The following is a 9,946-nucleotide window of genomic DNA, read 5'->3' as shown; positions in this document are numbered from 1 at the left end:
TGTATACAATACAGAATTTACCTATAAACAAGTTATTTAATATACAGTATAATTTCTTTTTACAACTTACATTCTGTTTAAGATGGTTTAAGGGCCAATTTCACCAACGTCGGTTAAGCTAACGATTGAAGTGTTAACCATGATTGGTTCATTCTGGTCAACGACAAATGCGATTGGATAATTCCATTGGAATTAACCGTTGGTTAGTCTAACCGACGTTGGTGAAATTGGCCCTAAGAAGATTTTTTTCTTTTTTAAGTGTGTCCCTCGGATGAGGGGAAAATAAAGCGTCTCTAGCCCTAACCTTTTTGGGCTATATAACGCCAAGAAGACTTCTTGATAACGCAAAGGTTAAGAACAAGACTTCTTGGTTATAACCGACGCGCGCATGCGCAAACTTTCATTCAATGTGCAATGCCACTGCGCATTGAATGAATAACCGCGGACGTTTTTTGACCTACCCCCACCACGCTAGTTTACTCTCCTGGTTCTAGTCTTCTTGGGTTCGTTCAGAAATTACACTCAGATTACTCTTGGGTGCATTTTTGATATAATATACGTAACGTAAACTATAGCCCAGAGTTACCTAGGCGTAATTTCTGAACGCAGCCCTTGATAGCGATAATGGCGGATGCAAGCAAGTTAGTGAAAACACGCGGCAAAATAAAGGGGCAGTTGACGCGCGTGCGCAATTGGTTGAGGGTTTTCGATGCACAAACCCATCAAATTGAAGAAGTCGAGATTAGGTTAACTATGTTACAACGTGCGTGGGATGAATTTCACGTGACTCAAGACGCGCTGGAGGAAGTAAATGCGGAATTCGAGAACGATGGCGAGCGGGAATCGTTCGAATCGGATTATTACGCGACAGCCGGGGCTGCGAGAGCGCTAATAGCAGAACGCGAACGAACAAGGGTCAGACGAGAAAATCGCAATCTCAATGACCAAGGTACAGGCAATGCGGCGAATGCAGTAGATAAAATAAAGTTACCTCCGATAAATGTACCTACATTCAATGGAACTTACGATCAATGGCCGAATTTTCGAGACACATTTAAGGCGGTTATTGACGAAAACGAGGCATTGATCAGATATCAAAAAACTTTATTACTTGCGGTTAGCATTAAAGGGTATAGCAGCGGAAGTATTAGAGTCAATGGAAATCGGCTGACAATTATGATGTCGCATGGGACCTGCTTAAGAATCGATTCGAAAATAAGCGCGTTTTGGTTCATCATCACGTTCAGGCATTGATTGAATTTCCAGTTATGCAAAAGGAGTCACAGTCTAATTTGCGTCAATTATTGGATTACACGGAAAAGCATGTCCGTGCATTAAAAAAGCTTGGAGAACCGACGGACACATGGGGTACCATTCTGGTTCATTTAATGACAGCGAAATTCAACAATGTCACAAAGCGTGAATGGGAGACCAAGACGTCTTCTATAGGGAGGTCGCGACATATACTTAATTTATTGAATTTACTACGAATCGGTGTATTATGTTAGAAGCATTGCAGATTGATAAATTAAAATCAACAAAGGTTTCATTTGTTACCGGCGACAAGTCAGCAAATGCAAATAAAAAGACGGTTGCTGCCCCGGTAGCGGAGGTATCGAATAAATGCTCAATATGTAAGGAAGGGAAACACAGGATATATCACTGTCCTACCTTTCTCAACTGGACTCCTCAAGCAAGGAGCAAGGAAATCAAAGGGCTCAAATTATGCTTTAATTGTTTCAAGAAAGGTCATAGTATTGAAGCATGCAATTTCACTACTTGTCGCATGTGTCACAAAAAACATAATACATTGTTACATGTTTCTAGCGGCGAAGATACGAAAGAGAAGAGCCAAACTGAAAGCTCCTCAATTAATCCAATGGTGTCAACAGAGCAATCATCTACGAGCGTAACGCATTATGCTGCACGACAATGCGATCGTGGATTGCTAGCCACGGCAATCGTTGAAGTGCAGGACAACGAAGGCAATTTTCAGGAATGTCGTGCATTTCTGGATCCAGGTTCACAGTCAAATTTCATGACAAAGGAACTTTGTGAACGTCTATGTTTACGTCAACAAAAAAATTACATGCAAATTCGTTGCATTGACGGCATACAAACCACCGCTCTCACCGAAACTTATGCTACGATACGGTCAAGAATCAATGCATTCAAGATTAAACTCGGATTCTCAGTACTACCAAAAATTACGATGAATCTTTCCTTGACGGAAATTAATAAACGACATTTGCAAATACCAAGCTCAATCACTTTGGCAGATCCATCCTTCCATACTCCAGGACAAGTCGACTTGCTTCTTGGTAGCACCATATTCTGGGAACTCCTTTGCGTTGGCCAAATCAAGCTAGGAAAAAATCAACCAGTGGCACAAAAAACTAAATTTGGATGGATCATACTGATCATAGCTGGACCCATAACCTTCGAATCCAACAACATGTCAATTGTTTCCGTTTGTATGTCGTTTTACAGTGAAAAAATCGAAGATCAACTGGAACGTTTCTGGAAGGTAGAGGAGAGTGCTACTTGTCCAGGGCGAACTGAGAATAACGAAGAATGCGAAAACGAGTTTGTGCAAACATATCGTCGCAACAAGGACGGACGCTTCGAGGTACGGCTGCCTTTAAGTGATAGCATAGAACGATTGGGACATTCACGCGATATCGCAATCAAGCGGTTGAAGAGTATGGAACGAAAATTCGCCAGATCTTCAGATCTACGACATCGATACAACGAATTTATGCAAGAATATGAACGAGTCGGTCACATGACCGAAATCAAAAGTAACGATAATTCTGAATCGTCTTTATATTTACCTCACCATGCAGTATTGAGGGAAGACAAGTCAACCACAAAACTCCGAGTCGTCTTTGACGCATCATGTCCTACATCGACCGGAGTAGCACTGAACGATATACTACGTGCAGGGCCTACAATTCAACAAGAATTAACGTCCATACTGCTCAGATTTCGTCAGCATAGATTTGTAATCACGGCTGATATCAAACAAATGTATCGCCAAATACTTATCCAAGAAGATCAACGAGATCTGCAGCGAATCGTGTGGAGACAAGATTCAAACGAGCCAATACGAGATTTTCGTCTCAATACGGTTACGTACGGAGTAACCAGTGCGCCCTTTCTAGCTGTTCGATGTTTGCATCAGCTCGCAATTAAATATCAAGATCAGTATCCGGACACTAGTAATGTCATACTCAATGATTTTTACGTGGACGATCTTTTATCTGGTGGAGATGATGTACACACCTTACAGCGAATCAAGCATGAGTTAACCGAAATACTACATTCAGCAGGCTTTCAACTTCACAAGTGGAACACTAATGAATCAAGAGAGCGAGAAGCGTCTTCAGAAGTCAAGTCACTGCCAATTGGAGACGAGATAAAAACTCTAGGAGTTTGTTGGAACATTACAGACGACTGTTTCCAGTTTACAAAACTTAAGCCATCAAAGATAATCAACGTGTAACTAAGCGAATTGTATTGTCGACCGTTTCTCAAATTTATGATCCGTTAGGATTGTGTTGTCCGACAATCACTCGAGCGAAAATTATACTCCAACAATTATGGCAGTTGAAAGTGGATTGGGATGAATCTCTTCCACTTCATTTACATATTACTTGGATGCAGTACGAAAAACAAATGGATGAGATGAGTCTAATTTCGGTTTCGAGACATGTAATGTGCGATCAACCTCAGCGCATCGAACTTCACGGATTCTGCGATGCGTCAGAGGCAGTTTACGGGGCATGCATCTACATACGAAGCTTCAGTCAGTCGGGGCAAGTAGTATCGAGACTACTATGTGCAAAATCCAGAGTGGCACCGCTCAAGAACCTCACATTGCCTCGGCTTGAGTTGTGTGGAGCAGTTTTGCTGGCTCAACTCGGGTGGACCGTACAACAAGCATTATCCGTTCAATTTGATCATATCCAGTACTGGAGTGACTCAACAATAGTGCTCTCTTGGATCAACCACAATTCTAGAGAGTTACAAACGTTCGTAGCCAACAGAGTTTCAACTATTCAACAACTAACATCAGGAGTTCAGTGGACACATGTTCGGTCAAAGGAAAATCCCGCAGACCTCATATCGCGAGGAACAACGCCTCAGAATCTCAAAAATCTAAACTTGTGGTGGTCCGGACCAGATTGGCTCTTGGAAGATTGTCAGGATTGGCCGGCTGAAACTTATACAAAGGTATCTCCAATTCCAGAATTAAAGAAACAAACAGTAATCACTTACTGTGACTCATCGAGCCGCGAAATCTTCACGAGATTTTCATCGCTTTCACGATTGAAGAGAGTCATAGCTTATTGCATGCGATTCAAAAATAATACATTGATGAAGCAAACACGAAAAACAGGGCATCTGTCCATTGAGGAATTGAATAATGCCATGCTGCTATTGATACGAATGGTTCAAGCAGTCGAATTCGCGACTGAGTTATCATTGACTTGACAAAAGTCTGTGCTCCCCGCTTTACCAGCGAATCATCCGTTGACTGAACTAATTATTCAAGATTGTCACCTTAAGCATATGCATGTTGGACCTCAAGGTCTACTAACTCATTTACGTAGCATGTATTGGCCGTTATCGGGGCGGAGGGTAATCCGACGAGTATTACGAAAGTGCGTAGCATGCTTCCGCGTACGTCCGAAAAGTCAAACTCAATTAATGGGAGATCTACCCAAGGAGCGTGTCACGCCGGCCCGAGCGTTTATCAATTCCGGAGTAGATTACGCCGGACCATTTTCTATTAAACTATCGCGAAATAAAACCGGAAAGGCGTATCTATGTATATTTGTATATCTCACAACAAAAGCGACGCATTTAGAAATAGTCAGCGATTTGACTACCACTGCATTCTTCAATGCATTAAAGCGATTCGTAGCGAGACGAGGTCGTTGCGCAAATTTGTTTTCCGACAACGGCACCAATTTCATAGGTGCAAGCAATCAGCTTCGGGAATTGACGAAAATGATAAGTAATGATCATGTCGACCGATTTTTAACAGAGCAAGCAATACAATGGCATTTTATACCTGCCAACTCGCCTCATATGGGCGGGATCTGGGAAGCGGCCGTACGTTCAACAAAAACACACATGAAGCGTGTTGTCGGCAACAATCTATTAACATTCGAAGAACTTAGTACAATCTTTGCACAAATTGAGGCCGTACTAAATTCGCGACCGTTATGTCCTCTTTCAAACGATCCTCAGGATTATGAAGTGCTTACACCGGGACATTTTATCATCGGCGAACAAATTAACTCCTTCCCAGAGCCCGACTTAACAGAAATATCTACAAACAGGTTAACACGATTTCAATTGTTGTCGCAGATGCGTCAAAACTTCTGGAAACGTTGGGTCAGCGAGTACTTAACGCAACTTCAGAATCGGTACAAGTGGCAGAAACCAAATTATGATAATATTAAGATCGGTACGTTAGTGCTATTAAAAGACAATGACCTTCCACCCTTGAAGTGGCGCATGGCGAGAATAATTGAACTCCATACTGGCTCCGACGGCAATGTCCGTGTTGTTAGTGTACAAACACCTACGGGAGTTACGAAGCGTACCATTCACAAAATTTGTGTGCTTCCTATCGAGGATTAAGCAAGTTTTTTTTTCCTTTCTTTTTATCGTCTATTATATCGACGTTTTTAATTTAAATTAAATTTAAGTGTTTATTCGAGCGTAATAAAGTTTTAAGTCTATGCGTTATGTTGATAGTTATTAAGTTATCCATTGTATGTGATACATGTCAGTATGTAATAGTGCTCATAATTATTAGCGAATAAGTTAAAAGGCTAAGCCTCTCAAGGCCGGCAGGATGTTACGTCCGCGTTTTATAGAGAAAAGTAACGTTATCGACCTAAGACTATTGACTTGTTATCGACCTAAGACGATTGATGAGAGCGCCACCATTACCGACAGGAGCGCTGCAACGTTTTCAATGCGCAAGGAAACTCAAGAAAAATGTATTATCACGATTCGAACATGGCGGCGTACACAAGTCATTGTAATCCTGCAATAAAGAAAATACGTGAAGAAGACTCAAATAATCGCATATCTTCTCATTAAACAGTGGTTATATGAGGATATGAAATTTCTTGATCCTTATATTGCACAGAGAAGAGGAGAATCTTCTATAACAGAAAAAGTGAGCAGAAAAAATACTTGAAAGTTACAAAAATATTATAATTAAATAAATAACAATTGAAAAATAATGATAATTTGTAGTTTCCTAAGCATGAATCGGAATGTTCAACAATAAACGAATTAATAAATGAAGATGATACGGACAATTTACAGCTATTGGATGTACATAATGTTGTAAAAGATAAAGAATATGATAAAGGTAAGAATGATAGATTTTTATATTTTATAATGTTTTAATGTATAATTTTATAATATTTATATCATGTGCATGTATATGTATACGTGTGTGTGTGTGTGTGTGTGTGTGTGTGTGTTTGTGTATGTGCGCGCGCGCGCGCGCGTGTGTATGTACGTGCGTGCGTGTGTGTAAGAAATATAATTTTGATTTATATTTCTAATTATTATTTTTATTTGTTTTAAATAGAAAATATCTGTGAAAATATTCATTCATCCTCTTCAATGAGTAGTATCTCATCACAATCACGTACTGCAACATTCGCTAAAAGAAAAAAATCTGAAATAGCAAAAACTAATTCCTTTGATGTTACAAACAATTTTTGGTCAAAGGCTTCAACTGCAATTGAATCGATAAGTCAAAATAAAGAAGCAGAAGACGGCTTGAAACATTGGATTTTATATGTAGAGGACGAGTTACGTAAGATTAAAAATTTGAAAAAATTAAAAGGTTTGCAAAGAAATATTATCACATTAATCGATGATGCAGATAGTGATTAAACAATATACTATTTTTATATTGCCCTATCTGTTTTATTATTATTCATATAAGTTTTATTATTTAGTAAGTAATGTTCGTAAAGTGAGTGATAAAAAATTATTTTATTAGTATAGTAAGTAACATACGTAAGAGTTTGATACAAAATTATTTTATTACTATAATAACGTACGTAAGTTTATGATACAAAATTATTTTATTACTATAGTAACGTACGAATGAGTATGTAATACAAAATTATTTTATTATTATAGTAACGTATGAGTATGTGATAAATTATTTTCTTACCTTTTAGTAACTTAAATTCTTGTTATTCAACTCTTCTTCCAACTCTTCCAATATTCTTAAAATGTGATTTGGAAAAAAAACAATTGTTTTTTATGTGATGAATATTTAAAGATAACTATTAACATTATAATTTTTATTTCCTTATGTCGAATATGCTGTGAATATTTAAAATTAAAATAAGTAGCAGAATATAAGTGATTATTTATGATGTTATAGTTATTTGTTATAAAATACAAAATATAATGTAATTGTTACAAAATAAACAATAAATGGTTGAAGTTTGGAACATTCTTAGACCGATTTTTTTAAAACAATTTCCCCCATTTCTCCTTTTGCACAGAGACACTTCCGCATGCCAGACAACAAACAAAAAACACTCCGATGGAATACACACGTTGGAAAGCAGCTTTATGAACGAAAAACCACTTTTGAGCGGGGTTTATAAAGACTAATGTTTTTTTTTAAGAGTGAGAGAGAATAAAATATTGTTTCTTTTTAAACATTTTTAATACTTCAAATTTTGCTTTATACCGTATTATATTAATAAAATAACATATTTAGAACATATTATAAACATCTTATTATGATTATGCTTGCTTTTTGCAATTTTATATTTATAACATTAGCCTTACATATTTTAATAAGTAATGTCAAGAAACATAAAGATATACATCAAGATACTGCTTTTGACTATAATATAAATTACAAAATGAGATGTTAAATTTATACAACAAATAATATACAATCTTTTAAATACAATATAAATATAATTATAACGTCATACGTGAAGCATTTGTAATATTAATATATTGTTTTAAAAATATGTATCATACGTGACGGTTGTTTTTCATTCACAAAATAGAAAAAGCATTCAACAGTATTAAAAGACAGTATTAAAATAATAAATATAAATAGAGTATATAATATTTTGACTCTTTTATGCCCTTTATAAGATTTTTGTATTAAATCATAGCTTCTTGCCATTCAACTCTTTCAACACTATTAAAATATTATTTAAAAACATCACGAACATAGATTGCGTTTCTATTGAGTCTTATGTTTACAATTTCTAAATTACGTAACTGTACATTATTATTTCTCCATATAGCAAGTATTACGGTTCTATTTTCTAAATCTTCAATATCTACAGCTCCTTGTAAAAAAAGTATTATTTTCTTTACTAATGTAATTATGTAAAGCGCAGCAAGCAAATGTTATATTTTGAACTGATTCAACAGATAAATATATTTGTGTTAGAAGAATGCGAAATCTGTTAGTTAATATGCCAAAAGCATTTTCAACTACTCTCCTACCTCTACTTAGTATATAATTAAATATTCGCTCATCATGAGGCAAGTTGCTTGATGGATAAGGTTTTAATATGTGATTCTGCAACGGAAAAGCTGCATCAGCTAAAATAATAAAAGGAACAGGCTGATTCATACCGGGTAATAATTTATCTTTTGGCACATTTAATAGATTTTGTAGATGATTTATATATTTTGCCAAATCACTTTCACGAAAAACTCCTCCATCACTTACTCTGCCATTAACACTAACGTTGACATATATAAATTGATAGTGAGCATTAACTAATGCTAATAAAACAATACTGTTTGTACCTTTATAATTATGGTACAATGATCCTTGACTGAGAGGAACTTTAAATTCAATATGTCTGCCATCCATTGCACCAATGCAGTTAGGCACATTCCATTGTTGCAAATAATGGTCAGCAACATGATTCCATTCTTCTTCGGTATCTGGAGTCTAAAATATGTATAAAATATGTATATGTAAATGTATATGTGTATGTATTATGTATATTACTTAAAAAAAGTTAAAAAATTGACATTTAAAAGTAATTTAGTTATGTTAAAATTTGATGCATTTAAAATTAACTAAGTTAAGTTAAAAGTTATTAACTTTTTAACTTTTTTTTAACTTTTAACGTTTTAACTAGTTAGTACTCAACCCTGGTTATGTATATAAATATTATTCTAAATATTCACAGCATATTCGATACAAAGAAATAAAAATTATAATTTTAATAAATAAAGTTACCTTTAAATATTCATCTTTCAGTACTTCATAAATGACTCTAACTGTTTCAGGGATGATACGTTATAAAGTACAAGCCGGTACTCTTGTTGCAAATTCCATGCTGCAAAAAGATTCTCCAGTAGCTAAGAATCTTAGAGTCAAGGATAGTCTTTGAATTGGCGGAATGCACTTTCGCATAACTGTATCTTGTCTTTGAATAAATGGAGAAACTTTAACCAACAAATTACTGAATAATTTCAAATCCATTCTGAAGAATCTACAAAAAGATTCTATATCTTCATTGACAAGTTCATTGAGTGCTAAGTGAACAGATCCTCTTAATTCGAATTCTCTTCGTATAATCCATTCTCTTGTCCACCACCTCCGTTGTCGATATCGTAATTGTTGCAGTTCTTGTTCTTCTTGTTGTTCTACATACACAGCAAAAGCTGCAAGAGTCAGCAACCTTTTTAATTTTGTCTTTCTCGCTGAGTTATTCATATTCCAATTGACCCTGTGAATAATCAAAATAAATAAATTAATTAATTAATTAATTAAATAATTAATTAACTATTTAATTAATTATTTAAAATTAATTAATTAAATAATTAATTAATTAAATAATTAATTTTCCGAACAATCAAAATAAATTAATACTTACGATGATTCCTCGAAAACGGA

The 9,946-nt window shown here is 35.7% G+C and overlaps 4 protein-coding genes and 1 long non-coding RNA gene across 7 annotated transcripts; 4 read left to right on the top strand and 1 right to left on the bottom strand.

Annotated features, from left to right (window-relative positions):
• Positions 1 to 1,501: 1,501 nt before the first annotated feature.
• LOC108778747 (uncharacterized) lies at positions 1,502 to 3,505 on the top strand. The gene has a single exon (XM_018546000.1). It carries the CDS (start codon positions 1,502 to 1,504, stop codon positions 3,503 to 3,505), a length of 2,004 nt encoding a protein of 667 aa, XP_018401502.1.
• A 155-nt stretch (positions 3,506 to 3,660) lies between these two features.
• LOC108778746 (uncharacterized) lies at positions 3,661 to 4,497 on the top strand. The gene has a single exon (XM_018545999.1). It carries the CDS (start codon positions 3,661 to 3,663, stop codon positions 4,495 to 4,497), a length of 837 nt encoding a protein of 278 aa, XP_018401501.1.
• Positions 4,498 to 4,575: 78 nt separating this feature from the next.
• LOC108778745 (uncharacterized) lies at positions 4,576 to 5,655 on the top strand. Its single transcript, XM_018545998.1, has one exon. The coding sequence runs from the start codon at positions 4,576 to 4,578 to the stop codon at positions 5,653 to 5,655; it is 1,080 nt and encodes a 359-aa protein (XP_018401500.1).
• A 390-nt stretch (positions 5,656 to 6,045) lies between these two features.
• LOC108778781 (uncharacterized) lies at positions 6,046 to 9,738 on the top strand. Of its 3 annotated transcripts, none has more exons than XM_018546050.1 (4): positions 6,046 to 6,202; positions 6,283 to 6,400; positions 6,626 to 6,856; positions 9,337 to 9,738. In XM_018546050.1, the coding sequence occupies exons 1-4, from the start codon at positions 6,143 to 6,145 to the stop codon at positions 9,438 to 9,440; spliced, it is 513 nt and encodes a 170-aa protein (XP_018401552.1). In that variant the 5' UTR covers positions 6,046 to 6,142; the 3' UTR covers positions 9,441 to 9,738. The 3 variants fall into 3 exon arrangements, with proteins under 3 accessions (XP_018401552.1, XP_018401551.1, XP_018401553.1); XM_018546049.1 differs by having other exon boundaries at positions 6,626 to 6,886; XM_018546051.1 differs by having other exon boundaries at positions 6,626 to 6,851; positions 9,337 to 9,401.
• LOC108778782 (uncharacterized) lies at positions 8,560 to 9,360 on the bottom strand. The gene is made up of 3 exons (XR_001940857.1): positions 9,287 to 9,360; positions 8,845 to 8,992; positions 8,560 to 8,634 (listed from the first exon to the last, which is right to left on the bottom strand). It is a non-coding gene; the product is annotated as an uncharacterized LOC108778782 (long non-coding RNA).
• Positions 9,739 to 9,946: the final 208 nt, after the last annotated feature.

This window comes from Cyphomyrmex costatus, unplaced genomic scaffold, assembly GCF_001594065.2.
Source record: "Cyphomyrmex costatus isolate MS0001 unplaced genomic scaffold, Ccosl1.0 scaffold51, whole genome shotgun sequence".
Taxonomy (NCBI): domain Eukaryota; kingdom Metazoa; phylum Arthropoda; class Insecta; order Hymenoptera; family Formicidae; genus Cyphomyrmex; species Cyphomyrmex costatus.
Note: the sequence above shows the minus strand (reverse complement) of the source record. Positions and strands in the feature narration are given on the sequence as shown.

Bases quoted from the DNA above. Each gene is read 5' to 3' on its own strand.
- LOC108778781 (XM_018546049.1), top strand. From the start codon at position 6,143: ATGAAATTTCTTGATCCTTATATTGCACAGAGAAGAGGAGAATCTTCT. The intron at 6,203-6,282 runs GTGAGCAGAAAA...GATAATTTGTAG, and splicing joins AATCTTCTATAACAGAAAAA to TTTCCTAAGCATGAATCGGA. The intron at 6,401-6,625 runs GTAAGAATGATA...TGTTTTAAATAG, and splicing joins AGATAAAGAATATGATAAAG to AAAATATCTGTGAAAATATT.
- LOC108778747 (XM_018546000.1), top strand. From the start codon at position 1,502: ATGTTAGAAGCATTGCAGATTGATAAATTAAAATCAACAAAGGTTTCA.
- LOC108778745 (XM_018545998.1), top strand. From the start codon at position 4,576: ATGCATGTTGGACCTCAAGGTCTACTAACTCATTTACGTAGCATGTAT.
- LOC108778746 (XM_018545999.1), top strand. From the start codon at position 3,661: ATGCAGTACGAAAAACAAATGGATGAGATGAGTCTAATTTCGGTTTCG.